This window comes from Acomys russatus, chromosome X (assembly GCF_903995435.1).
Source record: "Acomys russatus chromosome X, mAcoRus1.1, whole genome shotgun sequence".
In the NCBI taxonomy this organism is placed as follows: domain Eukaryota; kingdom Metazoa; phylum Chordata; class Mammalia; order Rodentia; family Muridae; genus Acomys; species Acomys russatus.
Genome location: NC_067169.1, coordinates 19,035,185 through 19,053,364, shown reverse-complemented (window position 1 = coordinate 19,053,364; position 18,180 = coordinate 19,035,185). Strand labels below are relative to the sequence as shown.

The 18,180-nt window shown below is 41.6% G+C and overlaps 1 protein-coding gene and 1 long non-coding RNA gene across 3 annotated transcripts in view; both read right to left on the bottom strand.

Annotated features, from left to right (window-relative positions):
- The window catches only part of Clcn5 (chloride voltage-gated channel 5), a 156,788-nt gene extending 142,140 nt beyond the window's left edge, over positions 1–14,648 (bottom strand). For both annotated transcript variants that reach the window (XM_051142287.1, XM_051142288.1), the window contains exon 1: positions 14,493–14,648. In XM_051142287.1, coding sequence (XP_050998244.1) covers positions 14,493–14,508 — 16 coding nt within the window. In that variant the 5' untranslated portion in view covers positions 14,509–14,648. The remainder of the gene's footprint in view (positions 1–14,492) is intronic.
- Positions 14,649–15,116: 468 nt separating this feature from the next.
- On the bottom strand, positions 15,117–17,261 carry LOC127185774 (uncharacterized). Its single transcript, XR_007830216.1, has 3 exons — positions 17,016–17,261; positions 16,292–16,395; positions 15,117–15,252 (listed from the first exon to the last, which is right to left on the bottom strand). It is a non-coding gene; the product is annotated as an uncharacterized LOC127185774 (long non-coding RNA).
- Positions 17,262–18,180: the final 919 nt, after the last annotated feature.

Below are 18,180 nucleotides of genomic sequence, written 5' to 3'. Positions count from 1 at the left end.
AAGAGAGAGGGGAGAGAGGGGGAGGAGAACACAATCTCGAAATTCCCTTCCAGGGCATGTCGTCAAATAACCTAACTTCCGTTTAGACCTACCTGCTAAGGGTTCTACCACTTCCCTACTGCACCACAGTCTGAGACTCAAGCCTTCAAAATATGGGCCTTTGGAGACCATTCCAAATCCCCCCCCCCCAATCATTAGTCCAAAATGTTCCTGGAATGCATCTCTAACATTAATTTTGTTACAGTTATTTGTGCAGGTGTTTTAACTTCCTCAGACTACTTTTGTGTGTGTGTGGGGGGGGGGGGGGAATGGCACTGTCTGTTTCTGAATCTTCCTAGCCCTACACATGCTATGTACTGGCTGACAAATACAGGACAGTCACAAAATTGCTTAGATTTAGAACGAATGAAGAATTTCGCCACAGAACTACAGTCCACTTATTCACGAACTCTGTAAGATTCTGTAGCCTTTCCTACACACCTGAGCTCCTTTCATTTGCTACTGAGATCACAAGAAGATGGGCTGGAGATACGACTCAGCTGTTAAAGGCTGGGCTCACAACCAAAACCAGAAGACCACAACAAGAGGGCTTTAATAGGAAGTTTACTTCTGTCATAGCTGGCCATCATCCTATTCAGGGGAAGCAGTGGGAACAGGACTCCTGGCACTGCGCTCGTAGGAACACAAAGTAACTAAGAGCACTGGTTCCATAAGGAGGTAGCCATGGGTCTGTGCTCCACCAGCTGCAAAGTCAGAGTCAGGCTCAAGCACTCTAGGCCCTACACTTCCTGACCCTTAAACAGTTATTGCGAAGATTAAAGATAACCCACACGAAGCACTTTAATTAACACATGGTACGTATGCAATGAATGATAATGTTGTTCATGTTACTGTTCTTCTTCTTCTTTCTTGAGTAATAATGCTTTGCTGCGGAGTGGGAAATCTAAGCAACATCCATTATCCAGGGCAGGTAAGAGTCAGCATACATAACATACATACATACATACATACATAACATACATACATAACATACATACATAACATACATACATACATACATACATAACATCAGCACACTTACAGTTCAGATTTTCGCTTGTATCCCTCTAAGATGTCTGTTTTCTTCCCGCAGTTCCTCCCTCCCTCATGCTTGGTCTACACTGGGGCCAAAAGCTTCTGCAATTGCTCAGAAAGGTAAGGCTCTTCCTGTCCTTGTTCAGTATACATAACGTCTAGGTTCAGTTTCAAGTTCAACCCCCAAACCACCTCTAGACATCTCCTCAAGTCCTCTTAGTCCCCTAGAAAATGCTCGAAAGTTACACTCTTGTTTTATTGGTCTTTTGAGACGGGCTCTCAGGAAAGCCAGGCTTGCCTCAAACTTGCTGTATAGCTAAGGATAACCTTAAACTCATGATCCTCTTACCTCGCAAGTACTAGAATCACAAAATGTACCGCCATACCCAGCAAAAGTTGAACTCTCTGTGTTCATGGGCTTTTCTATTCCCACCTACAACCTCAAGTGACTTCATCGTTCTCTCTCTCTCTTTTTTTTTTTTTTTAAACAACCATTAAACTCGTCACTGGAGTTTCTAAGACCTGCCTGTTACAGAGCGTCCTCAATACACCGCAGTAAAGCATGTCCTGCTTCTTAATCAAGTCATTCAAGTTTCATCTCTTGGTCAATATTACAAAGAGAGAATTAGGGTCCGTTAGCACCTCCAAATGCCCATACCTCAGCAAAGGACCAGTCCAATCAAAGGGACAGTTGGACAGACATCCCTTTGACTTCTTGAACCATAGGCCCAAGTCTTCTTTTTGAGGCAGATGGGCCCCCTAAAAGCCCTGAAAGATTTGAAGATATAATCAAAATCTTACAAGGTAAATATTAGGCTACTTACATATTCTCTATGTCAAACATAAATTTATACATACATAGCATCTCAGGCCCTTACGCCAAAGGTTCAAGCAATTTTAACTTACAGTTCATGAACAATATTCAAGCAAGTTGAACAAGAACAGCAGCTACTACTCCAGAAATTGACACATTCAACTTTTAATTTTGATCCAGAATATCTTGACTATGCTACTTACATATGAAAACACCCAGATAGCAAACTAATGATAGAATTACAATTAATTCACTTTTAAAAAGTAATAAAGAGGCAATCTTAACCATTTATTCTTCCTTTTTCTAAGCATTAATAGTTAATAAATGTCTCCCCTAATCTATCCAGCGACAATGATTCCTTGGTGGCTTTTCTAGAGGCTGTTAGTTTTTGGACTTAGCTTCCTGGGCTTCAAACTGACCTCCCAGCTCAACCATTACACTCGCATCAGGAATAATTTTTATGCAAATTTTGTTATTTAAAGATATGGCAGATATGAGTGTTGTTAAGTCAAGTCATAAAGAGATGCCAAGAGAAAACTGAAAACCCCTAACCCTGTCACCTCTAATCACCAAAGAAGCTTGGAACTATTTCTTCTACAAGACTGGACACATTTGCTAAGTGTATGTGTATACACATGTATTCAAACTAAGAGGACTGGAGGTGTGCACAGCTCAGTGGGAGAGTGCTTACCTAGCATGGGCAAGGCCCTGGGGCCCAGGCCCAACACAAGGGAAGGGGGGAGGTAGTGAAAGGAATGGAAGGGGAACATAAATCGCTGTCTATCTCATAATCCCCCCTCGCCCCCGTTTCTTTCAGTTGTATAAACAGGATCCTGTAAGCCACATCTTTTCCCCCATTTAAAATGTATCATAAACCAGGCATAAGGTTGTACACTTGCAACCCAAGCATTTGGGGAGCTGAAACGGGAAGATTTAAGAGTTCTAGGCCATGCCGGGTGTGGTGGTGCATGCCTTTAATCCCAGCACTCGGGAGGCAGAGGCAGGTGGATCGCTGTGAGTTCGAGGCCAGCCTGGGCTACAATGAAGCCCTCTCTGGGGGGTGGGGGTAGTATGTCAGGTACCATTCTCTATCACTATATAGAGACACACTTCGCTCCTTTGAATTAAATAAACAGCTTCCCATTGTGTATATAGACCACAATTAATCTACCCGGCCTCTAGCAATGGATATTAAGATTGGTGTTCGTGAGCTGGGCACAGTGCCACAATTCTGGGGAGACAAAAGCAGGAGGATCCTGAGTTCAGGAAGTCACAGGTGTCCCCACAGGTTAGGTCAGACCAAAGGGAGAGCAGTGGGTGTAGCATAGACAGAGGCAAAAGACGGCAATAACGCCAACAACCATGTAAGAAGTGATGTTCATACAGTTCCTTTTTAAAACAGATTCACCGAGCCAAAAGGTCCTCACAGTGTCTATTTTCAGAACAACTTCCAAGCTAATGGAGTCTAACAACTCATACTGCCCCCACCTGTGCACAAAGGTGGGCTTTTGCATCAGCCCCCAGGGCTGAACCTCTCTGAAGGAGAAATAAGAAACTGGAGCTTTAACACAGCAGTAGAAAAGTGTAGACTGTTCGGTTCTGTCATTTAACAGTTCCTTTCTAACAGTTTACAAAGCAAGTGTCAGCGTTGCGGCAGGTACACGCTGCTGCAGTGATTTGCCTTGCCTGCGCCCATATGCAAATTCAGAGGCTGCTATTCCTCAGTACTAATCCAGCTCTTAAACGATGCAATTTTGTTTGGACCCAAAGAATCAGACTAGATGAAAAACCTCATAAGGCTCCTGGCAACACCACCCATAATTATCTCTAACACCAGGAATGAATGCCACATAATGGTGTGATACAATGTAATTCCCACTCACCCGTAATTAGTTATAACGGCGTTAGCCAAGGAGACACATTTTGAATATGGAAGAGCTTAATATATAAGTACACTTATGGCAAGGTGTGACCTAATTAAGAGATGCTGCTAGAGTAACGGGGAATAAGGTTTCCTAGTGACAGTAAATGTCCATAAGCATCAGTGTATAGAGTGTGGCGAATTACATGAAAGGAAAACACTTGTTCAATATTTCCTGTTTGAAAAAACACCTTAGCATACCTGATCTCATTTGATTACCATGACAAGGTAGTGGAAAGGCCAAGCAGCTATTACTCATTAAAGGAAGATTCAGGGAGCACTGCCTTCAGTGGATGGTACCAGTCCTAACCCCTCTCTATCTTAGTAAGAGAAGTACTAGATAAATACAGCCAACGCCCTTTAAGGCTACGCACTAGAGTATGAAAGACACCCGAAGAATCAAAAGGCTGTTTTACCAAAGGGAAGGTAAGTTTGGAAGGCTGATGGCTGAACGAAAGAACCCAGGGTCTAATGTCTCTCACATAGCTGGAGTAACTGTTTCACCTCTATTGGGTGGTTCCTCCCTTGGATTACTTTCAGATTACGATGTGACTTCCATGTTGCTCTACTTCTCATGGAAGTAGTCAGAACAGAAATCCTAAAGAAGTACAATAAGATGCCACTTAATGCCAAGCAGGTTGCGTTTTGGTTTGGTTTGGTTGTTTTAGTTGAAAAGCGCACGCCTTTAATCCCAGCACTCAGGGAGGCAGAGGCGGGTAGATCTCTGTGAGTTTGAGGCCAGCCTGGTCTACAAACAGAGTTCCAGGACAGCCAAGGCTACACAGAAAAATTCTGCTTAGGGAAAAAAAAAAACAAAAGAAAAGCATCAAAACATGACATTACAAAGATAATTAGCTCCTACTAACCACTCAATAGACTCTTTAGTCTTACCGTAGGTCTATAAATACCCATGGTAATAACAGAAGCTAGGAAGAAGAATCTGCCATTTGCTGCCACCAAGAGTGAAACTGTCAAGTCCTGCCTCCCCCTACCCATGTCACACAGAGCAGCATTACATGAAACAGGAAGTTCTGAATCATAATTCTTGCTAAAACCTAAGAACCTCAACTTATCTCAGAAATGCGAGCATAGTGACAAAAAAGAAAATCCCAGAAACCCCGTGAAATGAATTTTTTTTTCTCAATGCTAAAGAAAAACTCCTCAGAGCAGCAGGAAGGCACAATAAGGAAAGAAAAACACTGAACAGACAGGCCAGCTGGATGGTGGCTGTAGGCCTGCAATCCCAATGACTCAGGAGGCCGAGGAAGGAAAATCAAAAGTTCAAGGCCTGCCTGGGCAACTTAATGAGACCTTGCCTCAAAATTAAAATTGAAAAATACAAGGAGTTCTAGAGCTATAGCTCAGAGGTCAAGTGTAGAGCACTTGTATGGCATTACACACACACACACACACACACACATTAGCAGAACTTCAAAGGCAGACAGACCAATACTATAGGGATAAGTAGACAGATAGACACACACACACACAAACCATTATCAGAAGTCCAAGAACCTGGCCCTCGCTCTAGGTACCATGCACCAGCTGTGTGGCCTAGACAGTCTTACTAGGGCTCAACTTCTTCCTTTGCAAGATTAAACATGTGCAACAGATCACAGAGGAGATCGCTTTCCATATTAAGAACGCCCCTTCGATAACTTACTTGATTGTTTTATGCTACTGGCAATTCCATGGCTAACTCAATCACATTTAAACTCACATAAAATAAATATTATCATATATGTCTTTTGCATACTAGTAGCATTTGTGACTTCTGAACAATATCCAAGCAATGGTGAGAGGGCTATAAACGTACATTAACTCATTCAATCCTTCTAAGTAACCCTTTAACAATTGTTACACTGATACGCTAATTAGCAGCTGTTTTTACTGACTCCATTTTCCAGGTGAAGAAGGCGAGGCACTGGAGATTAAATAACTTGCTCAAGGGGGCTGGAGAGATGGCTCAGAGGTTAAGAGCACTGACCGCTCTTCCAGAGGTCCTGAAGTTCAATTCCCAGCAACCACATGGCGGCTCACAACCGTCTATAATGAGATCTAGTGCCCTCTTCTGGCCTCCAAGGGTACAAGCAGGCAGAGCAATGTATACATAATAAATAAATAAATAAATCTTAAAAAAAAATAACTTGCTCAAAGTCAACAAGCTAACAGTGACAGAGCCAGGACAGAAGGCCAGCGACTGTCTTCTAAGACTATATCTGAGCCACAGTGAGACAACTTAGTGTTTTAAAGTCCAGGTAATTTTAGTTACCAACTGGCAAAGCTGCATTCAAATCCAGTCGTACCAGATACAGGCCCTGAGTTTCCTCTGCAGCTGTGCTTAGGAAAGAAGAGTTAGATTGTAACAGCATTTCTGAAAAGGTGTTTTTCTTTACTTCTGTTTCAATCCTTGTCTCCGCAGAGTTGTGGAAATTGATAAAGCGAGACAACAGTCCTTTATTTATTATTTGTATTATATTTATACCTTATTTGTATTTTTTTCTCTCTCCCACTTTCACCCTATTTCCCTCCCCCTAGTATTTGTATTTTTTAACTGACAAAGAACTCAATTCTTAAGTGCCTGCCACAGGGAGGCACTGTGCCAGACAGAGGGGGAAATGGAGTGGATTCTGCTTCCTTGCTACAACTATAAAAGCCTAATTCTTACTGGAGAGTTAAAAGGATGCTAACATTTTGGTCAAGAGTCAGGAGCAGATGGATTTTTCTGGGTAATAACGGTCTAATTAGTAAGCCAGACTACCCAGGCTTCACACCAAACCTCCTCCGTAATCGACTCATCAACTGCTTTGTAACACTCCATCTTGGCCTACCATGTGTCAGTCAAGTCACTGGCACATTAGAGTGTTAACAAATACACTAAGATGACAAAGAAAAGAAAAACCCACAAGGTCTAAACTTCTGGTTTCTTTGCATCCAAAGTCAGCAGACTGATTTGTCATTGCAACTCTGCTTTTTATTATAATCTTCCTCTGCTTTCTTTTCACACATGCAGTGACATACTACGTTACCTTTCATTAGATGCCATGTAACTTTCCATTGTGTTTTCCACAGCCACTTTGTCTCCACTTCTACCACATCAAAGTTTGTTTGTTTGTTTGTTTGTTTGTTTTTGTCGGGGTTTGGTGGTGGCGTTTTTGTTGTTGTTGTTGTTGTTTGTTGGTTTGTTTGGTTGGTTTTTGTCTTTTTTAAAATCAATTGTAGAGGCAGCCAAAATCAAGAGTACTTGTGCAAGTATTAACAGCAAAAAGCCTGCTTTAATCAAACTCCCAGGGGCCTGATTTCCCTTCTTATAAGTGAAGCAGATACTCAAATTCTGTGCGGCTTGTTACAGGCATTCTTTGGAAGTCCATAGACTTTTTTTTTTTTTAATCTCATTTCGAAACCATTTGTTTGCTGCTTTTAAAAGTAACACACATTGGTTGTATAAAATTTGAAAATAAGCTAATGTGTCAAAAAAGGAGAAAATGTAAGCATAGTGTACCACTTGGAGAAAGCCATTTTAAATACTTGGGAGCGTTTCTTATAGTGTCGATCTCTCTCATAAACATTTACCACAGCATTAGTCCTGATTTTTTTTTTTTTAGACAAGTCTTGCTTTGTAGCCTAGAATAGCAGAGAACTCTTTTTTTTGTTTGTTTGTTTGTTTTTGTTTTTCAAGACAGGGTCTCTCTGTGTTAGCTTTGGCTGACCTGGACTCGCTTTGTAGACCAGGCTGACCTCGAACTCACAGCGATCCGCCTGCCTCTGCCTCCCGAGTGCTGGAATTAAAGGCATGTGCCACCACGCCCGGCTTAGCCTAGAACTCTTATTCCTCCTGCTTTACCACCCAAGTGCTGAAATCACACCGTCATTAGTCTTCATTCTCAGTGTCTACATGCTATATTATATAGACCTGCCGTAATTTATTTGCATTCCCCCATCACTGAAACTATATCCAGTTTTTGTACTAGATATCTTAAGGTAAAAGGTGTGTGTGTGTGTGTGTGTGTGTGTGTGTGTACATGCATGTTTCCTTCAGAAATTAAGTTTTTAAATTAATAAATAACCCATGTAATAAAATAAATTTATAATTTATTTTGTTTTTTGTTTGTTTCAGTCAGAGTTTCACACTGTAGCCCAGGCTAGCCTCAAACTCAATGATCCTCTTGCCTCAGCCTCCTGAGTGCTAGGGTTGCAGGCATGTTCATCTTAGTATCCTTTATTTAATATTGTTTTTGCAGTACTGGGGATAGAACCTAATACCTTGCATATGCTGAACATACATTCTACAATGAGCTATACCTACTAAATAATTTTGTACGTATCCTTTCAGACAATTGTTGTCTGCTTTTCTTGTTTTGAAATAGTGTCTAACACTCTAGCCCGGTCTAGCTTGGAACTACGCAGCTCAGGCTATCTTGGAAATCAGGACAGTCCTCCTGCCTCAACCTCCCAAGTAGTGTACCACCATGCCTTGCTTTCCTTTCAGACTTTTATTCGTATTACCCATACATGGACACAAACATACACATTAAAATGGGATCACAAAAAAATAAAATAAAAAATTAAAAAATAAATAAAATAAAAAATAAAATAAAAAAACAAAAAAATGGGATCACACTATTAATAATTCAAATCCAAACAATGAGAGTTATTTTATATTGAATCCACATATGAAACAGTTATTTTTTCCTATTTAATCCTTTCATCCACTACTTAGTGATTCTCAAACTCGGTTGTACATTGAAATCATGGGAAGGGGCTTTAAAAATACTAATTAATCTCCACTCATTCCCAGAGAATCAGATTTTTTTTTTTTTTTGAGACATTGGCTCACTATGTGGCCTTCACTGCCCTGGAAGCGACTACGGTAGACCAGGCTGGCCTTGAACTCATAGAGATCTGCCTGTCTCTGCCTCTCAAATCCTCGGGTTAAATGTATAGACCACCACACCTGGAGAAAATCAGATTTAATTGGCCCAAATGAGGCTTTGAGAAAGTTATTTTCTAATATTTTATTTTATGTGTATGGTTATTTTGTCTGCATGTATGTCTGTGCACCACATTCATGCAGTGGCCTCAAAAACCAGAAGAGGTCAAATCCCCCTGGGGATGGAGTTACAGAGGGTTATGAGCCACCATGCTGGTAATGGGACTCGAACATAGGTCCTCTGGAAGAGGAGTGAGTGCTTTTGATTGTTGAGACATCTCTCCAACCCCAATTTTAAATTTAAAAAAATCAAGGTGATACTAATACACACAGGAGTTAGGAACTATTCGGTTAGCTACTATCTTATCAATCAATAGCTTACTGATGGTGAAGTTGAAAAATACTAAGAACCACAACAGGCCAGACTTTTAACTATTAATCATTTGAAATCTGCTTTTCTTCCCATGTAACTTTCTAAGTCAATAAATAGGACACATTATCACTTTTAGGAACTACAGTACTCCATTGTATGACTGCAATAGAATGCAAATGTCACCAATTATCCCAATACAGAGATATAGTTAATATTTTATTTATATATCCTCTGAGCACCATTTTTAATTCTTTCCTTAGGATAAACTCATAAAAATAATAACTACTTGCCAGGCAGAGGCAGGCAGATCTCTGAGTTCAAGGCCAGCCTGGTTTAGCAGAGTGAGTTCCAAGACAGCCAGACAGTCAGGGCTACACAGAGAAACCTTGCCTCAAAAAAAAAATAAATAAATAAAAATGAACTAAAAGAAAAAGAAAATCAACTACTCACTCAAAGTGAACCCATTCTTATGGTGTTTCTACACTGACGTTCTCACTGGAGGTGTGTGAGAACAGCAGCTTCCTTGTTTTCTTACCAACTCAGAGTTCTGCCATTCCTTTTTAATCTTTGCAAAACTATACTGGAGAAAACTGCATGCCATTCTAAATCCCCTTTCACAACTACTGAGATAGTACATTTTTTTTTTCATGTTTACTGGTCAGTTGAATTTCTCTTTCTATGTGTTTTTGCTTTGTGTATTTCCCTCATCCATTGCACACTTTTCCAATAGAATATTCACAGTTTTCTTCTTTCTGTGTTTAATACAATGAACCTTCCTGCAGTTCACCCTAGGTTTCTCATTAACTTTATTTATGGCTTGTGCAAAAGTTTTACATTGTTACATAATTAATGATGCGAATCTTTTTCTTTATTAAGTCTACCTTTGCTATTATGCATAGAAATGTCTACCTCGAGATTATATCATTCCCTCAAAATTTTTTGGCTCTTTTATCATTTCACTCTTTTTGACTTTTTATTCTTTAGTGCAGCAGTTCTCCGACATGATTACACATCAGAACTGCTCACAAGGGTCCTTTAAATGCTGGGGTCTCAAGACTGAATTCCAGTGGGGGAGGGGGAGACCTGGACAGAAATATGTTTTAAAGCCCAGAAATTCTATAGTCTCCCTCCTTTAGTACTAGAAACTGTTTTAATTCTTCCAATCTTACGTAGATGTAATTCTTTTCCAAGTTACTTTAGCACATTTGTGAAATAAACTATATTATTGATATGAAATGTGTCCTTTATCCTAGTTAGTAAATTCCAGGAGGCCAGAGTCTATAGCTGTTTTCCTAGACCACTGCAGAGTGGCCAGCATATAACTTGAGTTCAGTAAACACTAGTTATAAATAAGTAACACAAGTCTCCTTATAACTTCAAACCAGCTAGTCTCCTCTTTACTATTTTCTAAATCATTACAAGAAAACCTCCTGACCTTAATACTGACCTTCAGTTTAATGTAGCCAGACTATGCATTAGAGTGTTCCATTGAGTGAGGTCAAAGTAATAATGTTGGCCAGGCATGGTGGCGCACGCTTTTAATCCCAGCACTTGGGAGGCAGAGGCAGGCAGATTGCTGTGAGCTGAGACCAACCTGGCCTACAAAATGAGTCCAGAACCACTAGAGCTACACAGAGAGACCCTGTCTCGAAAAACCAATAAATAAATACATAAAGTTAGCCATGTCCAAAAGTTATCTAAATTCGGATCAGATGATCCGTGAAGGACTAGAGGGACATGACAACAGCAATGACTCAAGAAACCAAAAAGATTTTTTGGTGGTTTTGTTTTGTTGTTGTTGTTGCTTTTTTGTTTTTTGTTTTGTTTTGTTTTGTGTTGTTGTTGGTGGTGGTGGTGGTGTTTGTTTTGGTTTGGTTTGGGGTTTTTTTTGTTTTATTTTGGTTTGGTTTAGTTTGGTTTGGTTTTGGTTTCTTGTTTTTTTTTTTTTTTTAAGACAGGGTTTCTCTGTGTAGCCTTGGCTGTCCTGGACTTGCTTTGTAGACCAGGCTGGTCTCGAACTCACAGCGATCCACCTACCTGTCTCCCCAAGTGCTGGGATTAAAGGCGTGCGCCACCACTGCCTGGCTAAGATTTGAAATTTTTAGCTCTTAAACTTTCCCAACTAATTGCATCCAAAAAAACTCTCCAGAAAGTGATGCAAGAGCTTTCTTGAGCTGAAGACAGGCCCACACATTGCCTCTTCTGTGGACTCACGGAAAGAAGAACAGAATAGAGAATCCAGAGACTGGCTTCCAGTCCTGTCACCAGGATCAACTAATATCTCTCTGACCTTGGGCAAGCTGGACTCTAGGACAGATCCCTATGTTTCCTCAGAATCCGTTCAGATCTAAACCTCTAGTTGAAGAGCCAAACAGCCTATTACACGGCAGGGTTTCCAGAGACAACCTGAAATTACCTCTACAGAATGGGCTCCGGTCGCATCCAAACTAAAGGAAAACAATAGTGATAGGGGCGGTTGCAGTAGCAGCAGCAGCAGCAGCAGCAGCAGCAGCAGCAGCCATCATAGTAGTAATAATAAATAGCTATTACTAAGGTATGAATATTTTGACACACTAAATTATATTGTGTCTCATGATTATAATATAGTACACACTTATATGGTATTAAGTTAAAGTGCTCTGCATAGAACTCAAGGCATCTTCACAAGCTTATAGAGTAAGCTCTATTCTCATCCTGATTTTACAAAGGAGGACACTCAATCAATCACAGAAGGCTCAAGTCAATCGCCTAACACCTCACAGCTATCAAGTTATAAATCCAAGACTTCAATCCACACTCACGTGGCTAACTTTGGAACTACCATTTTCCCTTCAAAAGTTGATGAAAACATCCACTAAAGTGGGCCAATCCTACGTGCTTAATTAGGTAGAACCCTTGCCTCTTAACAAGTAACCAAACCATGAGGTTTCAGTCGACGGGAAGCTAAACAGATCACATTTCACAGCCTCAGCTCGTAAGATATGGTACTAAGAAAATATGACATTTTATTTATTTATTTGTTTATTTTTAACCATTAAACATTAAAATAGTTTACAGTCAAATAACGCATCATTAACAACTAAAGACATCAGCACAATTGAACAAACTTTATACGCATCACCAGGAGCCAAAACAGATCCCCACCAGCACACACTCCAGGCTTGATACATTTTCAAAAACGCCTTTGAACCGTCAACTTGACAGCCCAAAGGAATCAAAAGGAACAAGCAGGTCAAAAGTTTAGTGCGCTAGCTTTCAATCATCCCCTTGAGCCACCTCTCATGTTTCCCATCTCAGAGAGGCCAACCGCAGTTCTAGCTGCCATGCCCAAGTCAGTCCGGAGTCAGCCCTCAAGTCCAGTCCCAAAGCATGTCTGGAACTCACTACATTTCTTCCCACTCCCACAACCCTTTGCTTTGCTTCTCGGACCCTCACTATCTTTCCCCTAAAACACTCTTTCCGAAAACTTCTCAGTGCGTCCAGGCTTTTACTGTCTCGAGCAGCAGCTCCTCTCAGCAGTGCTGCCAAAGTAATCTTTCTAAAAACCAACTGTGCTTCTGGTACTTCCCTGTGTGAAATCTCTGTCTGCAGGATAAAGTGTAAAAGCCTTCCTAGAACGCAGAAAGTTCTTTCTTTTTGCAGTCTCCAACTACTTTCCTTGCTTCATCTCACACCAGGCAAACAAAGCAAGCTGGAAAGTTCCTGAACAGGGCTGCTCGGTCTGCCTAGAATGCAGCTCTCTCGTGCATCCATATGGCCAACTCCTACTCATTTTTAGAGCAGCTCAAAAACCTCAAAGCTCACCATGCTTTTCCTCTAGCCTTGCATCTCATTTTCCACCTCTCCCTATGGTGCTAACCTACTTAATATGATACAGTTTATTCATAAGTCTTGTCTTTCCCAGATCATGAAACACCCCCCCAAGCTTCTACATTTTACTCTTGCCTCTATTCTGTTTGTTGAATGAAAAGACGTTCTTATAATTTAACTGCATATGCGTGCGCGCATGCACACACACACACACACACACACACACACACACACACACAGGCACATGCATGCAAGCACACACTTATAAATGCACACAAGACATGACATATGTGTGGGGGTCAGAGGACAATTATAAGAGTCTGTTTTCTCCTTCCATCATGCAGATTTCAGGGACACTAATCATGTTGTCTGGCTTGGTGGCAAGCACCTTTACCCGCTGAGCCATCTCACCAGCCCTAAATTGTTCATGATAAATACCCATCAAAGCCAGCATGCAAGCCAAATCCCATTTCAAAGAATATCTTTAAACCGACAATCCATGTCTATCAAAACTGTTTGTTACATTCATATATGTACACGGCTTAAATCATAAACACAATAGAACATTTTTAAAAGACTCATTAAACCCACAGACAAATCTAGCTTTTGAATGTTCACAGATACTGAAGCTATTTTACTCTATTCTGTGTAAGTAGCCTTGAACTTCTTGTATGTCAATCATTTCTTTTTTCTTTTTTTTTTTTTGTTTTTTTGTGTGTTTTGTTATTGTTGTTGTTTTGTTTTGTTTTTTTCCAAGACAGGGTTTCTCTGTGTAGCCTTGGCTGTCCTGGACTCACTGTGTAGACCAGGCTGGCCTCGAACTCACAGCGATCTACCTGCCTCTGCCTCTTGAGTGCTGGGATTACAGGTGTGTGCCACCAGGCCTGGCTGCTGTCAATCATTTCTTAAACCCACATTTCTTCTGTGGTGATTATACGAGTCCAGTGAAAATTATGAAACTGTTCTGAGAAGTGATTCCCAACCTCACTAAAAATAACAACTTTGCAGAAGACAGAAACTCACAACAAGAGATGTAATTTATCAGCCAAAACGTTGTTGAACTTGGCTCTCGGGTACTTTATAATATTAAAATGAGCATTTTCCTTCTAGCACCAAAATATAAACATAATATTCAATGAGCCTTTCAATTGTCAAAACCCCAGGAAAGTCTTCATTGAGGAGAGGAAGCTTGAGAGGCACAAACAATGTCTCCCTTACTTTCGTGAGAATCTTACAATACAAATTTGCTCGAAACAAATGAAAACCGCAAATAGGGAAAAAATATCATCTCCATAATATGATCCCCAGGAATGCATGTTTTTAAGAGAAGGACGTTCTTTTCAATGCTGCTCGTATACCATTTGTCTAATTCCCCACTAACGACCACTTGAGCCGCATTTGAACTTCTAGCTGACAACAGCTTCTCTTAAGTAATTGTGTATTGTCCTTGCAAAGAAAGGGTTAAATTAAAGAAACAGCTGGCTGCCAGCCACTGGCTCTTGGGGTGGGGTGGGGGTGGAAGACAGCCAGAGGAAAAAACCAGTTAGAGAAATAAGTGCTAATTTCTTACCCTGCCACATGGCCATCTTGTACCTATCTTCTCCCACGCTGGGGTCACAGGCTCAGAGCTTTCCAGAGGCCCCCAGTTTTGAAGGGGGACTTAAAGGAGGGTGTAGATGGAAATGCAACTGTATGGTTCTGTTTTCTGCAAGGGTCTAAGGCCCCAAACCTGAAAATGTAAACAGAAAACATGAGAATCTGGAAAGAAAACAAAGAATTTCAAAATCTTGAAAATGACCTTCTGCCCCTCTCTGAACCTCTCTTTCAAAGATGGCATACACAGGCAGGGTCAGTGTCCAGTTTCCCCCTATGCAGCAGCAGCAGCGAGGTATTGCTGGTGAAAGAGCGGAGCTAACATCAGTTCACGTTGTCAGTTAATGTTGTCAATCACTGCTGGAGGACTCTGTATGAATCACTGGGGCTTCAGTAAATGGGGACACTCATCAAAGGATGAGTACTGCTTGATTGAGATAAATTGAGATAACCATTGTGTTTCCTATCTTAAAGTGCCACACTCTAGTGAATAAATTCTTCTAATGCTCATAAAGTATTCAGTGTTCCGTGAAGACATCAGTTGAAAGGAGAGCAAATTCTCCCAAATGAAGTATTAAAATAAGTCTTGCATACAAGAAGAAAGAAAGAAAGAAAGAAAGAAAGAAAGAAAGAAAGAAAGAAAAGGAGTATAATAAAAAGTAAGAAGAGATGCTACCCTTTGGGAGGTGGGTCTGCCTTTCCACTTTATGTTGTACTTTCCTTGCTTTGCAAAATTCCTAGAGTGAACACACTATATTGTTAGTATAATGAGGGAATGAATCAAGGGCAAAGAAAAATATCAAACTAGAATAGTCGCCAATATTAACACAAAGTAATTTAGCTAACCCTCAGTGATAAATTTTCAAATTTAGTTCTGGCTCATCAGTTAGGAAGAGCTTGGCACCCAAGCCTGAGTTCATCCCTGGAGTCCAAGTAAAAATGGAAAGAAAGAACTGACTGCAGAATGCTGCACACACACACACACACACACACACACACACACACACACACACCACGCACACACAAACACAGTACTAATAAATTCTTAATCTTTAAATTCAGCCTTAAGACAATACTGTTTCCAGATATATGAACGGTGTTAAGACTCAAAGGGAAAACTAAAGGGTGAAATGACTGGTCTTAATTTGGTTTGGAAGTTTAACATAGTAAACACTTTGTCCATTTAAACAAGTCTTTTAATGATTTATTTTCCTTATTGAGCATAAAAGCTAAGCTGCATTTTTTTCCCCCAGAAAAGCCCTCACCTTTTTGGCCTAGTGTATATATCGAGGTGAATTTCTACTTCCATTGCTTTTAAATAACCAACATCTGCAACTCTGAAGTGGAAAAGCTGAAGCACAAAACGCTGAAGGCTAATACTAGTTTGAGAATCATGTTGGCCCTCTTTAATGACCTCTTTTTCTTTAAGGAACAAAAAGGTTCGTGTGTGCGCCAGTCAAAAAAAAAAAAAAAAAAAAAGCGCCAACAAAGACTGGGCTTTGGATGAGGAAAGGCTCCTGAAGTCCAAGAAAAAGAGAGCTTAAGAAACTTAAACTCCGAGGATGAATTCACCAGGAAAAAAGTGCTACAATCTGGAACATGGCATGGTTTATTTTAAGTTTGTGCCTCCTTTCCCCCCCCCCGCCCCCTCCCCCGCCGCCAGTTTGCTTAGAGTTAAGAAGCGCGTCGTGGAGCAAGGGGAAATTTAACAGCACTGAAATTCAACCCGAGAATTTACTAATACATTTATGAAATATGTACAAAGAGGAGTCTTACTGGTTTTTAATGCTTCAACTTCTGGGTTCCCCTCATTGACTCGGTGCAGCTCCCACTTATGTTATCACACGGACACACGTCCAACTCCAGGCAACTGATTTGTTCTGAAACGTTCATAAAGGTTAAAAAAAAAAAAAAAAAAGTACGTCAAAGTTAAGCTAAAGCTTTCTTTCCATTACTGGTAAAGGCGCTGGAGCTCAGGGCTCCAATGGCTGGAAGCAGCAGCCCTGCGCGCTGGGCAGCAAAGGGAAAAATGCATACCAACTTCTTCGCCTGGACCGTCTGGACTGGACTTCACTAAGACCCACGCGAAACCTGTGGCAGGTCCAAAGCAAGAGCGAGCAGAACCCGGCCTCGGCTGCGCTTTCCCAGCGAATGCCGCCCCAACCCAGTCCTCTGGAGAGGCTCCGCGGGCAGCCAAGCTCCCCGATTTCAAAGCTGGGCGGGCTTGGCGCCGCTTGACAAGGAAACTTCGTTCGGCAGCCTGGGGGGGACCCTGCTCTGAGAACAGGGCTGGGCTCCCGGGAAGATGCCGCCCCACTCTGGCTTGAACCAGCTGGTCCACCTCCCTCAGTGGTGGCTAGACAGGGAACGCCAGCTCTGGGGACCGCGGTGGCAGGCGATTGCTCTCCCCAGCTGGCTGTGCCAGGGGGCTCCTCGGGTGGGCCGGCGGCTGGCGGCTGGGGAAGGACCTGTTGGGGAAGGGAAACCCATTTGCCTTTACCTGTCACCGAGGTCCGGAGCGGCGGAGCCCGTGTCCACCGGCGTTAGGCAGCGCGCTCAGTCGGCTCTGGCGTTCCACACAGCGAGTAGAGCTGGCGCCCCACGTAACCCGCTGAGCTTCATTCACACAGCCCAGCCAGGAGGAGGGGGAGCCGAGCGGGAGCGCGGCTCATGTGACAGGCGCCTCTGAGTATCAGCTCTGCCCAGACGGAGTCTACGCATGCGCGCCACGGAGGAGCCTCTCCAGGTACCTTGGCCCAACCCGGTGGAAAGCGCCACCAAGAAGCAGCTGCTGGGAGGAGTTTCAACATGCGCAACCGCAATAGGGTAGCCAGGCTTGCAGCCATATTTAATGAGGACTGGGCGGGCCCAAAGCAAATGCTGGGCGTGTCAGTTGCTTTTGGAAAAAGCAATGCTCCATTCGGTTTCATTGTTTGCAGATTGCCTACCTTGGTTTTGCTTTTGTCTTTAGAACAAACTATTTATCCTGAACATCTTGCCCACAGCATAATAGTAGAAATATAACACTAACAGCATCAGACCACAAATTTAAGCCTCCCATATGCCAGGCATTGTTCTAACTATTATACTTTATTCATTGCCTTTAATGCTCACAAGAACCCATGAAGGATGTATCATTATTTATTTTCACTCGTTAAAACACAGAGTCACAGAAAGATTGCATAGTTTTTCCAGTCTTACCCTGCAGTGGCAATAGAAATAGTGATCAAATATAGTGATGCTTGCAGCAGCCAATTTAATCCAATACAGGAAAATCTATATTGCAGTTAGCTATCAGTATTATTTCCAATTGAATCATTACCAAGCAAAAACTCAAGGTGACACATACTTGTAATCCCAACACTTAGGGGTCGGAGGCAGGACAATCAATTCAAGGTCATCCTAGGCTGCACAGTAAGTTTGAAGGCAGGACACGCTCTCAAAAGTATATAAACAAAACAAAACACAAAGTGAAGGCTCAGCTTCCAGCTAAGCTCTCAATGTCTCCAAAGCCACAACTAGAAGAAATGCCCTATCTTCATTTGTCGTTGTTGTTGTTGTTTTGTAAGAATGAACAGGGTAGATAAATAGAGTTCATCTAATTAATTTATTGGAAGAACTAAGACTAGAATCTATATCATCAATGAAAGTAATCTACCTAGAAC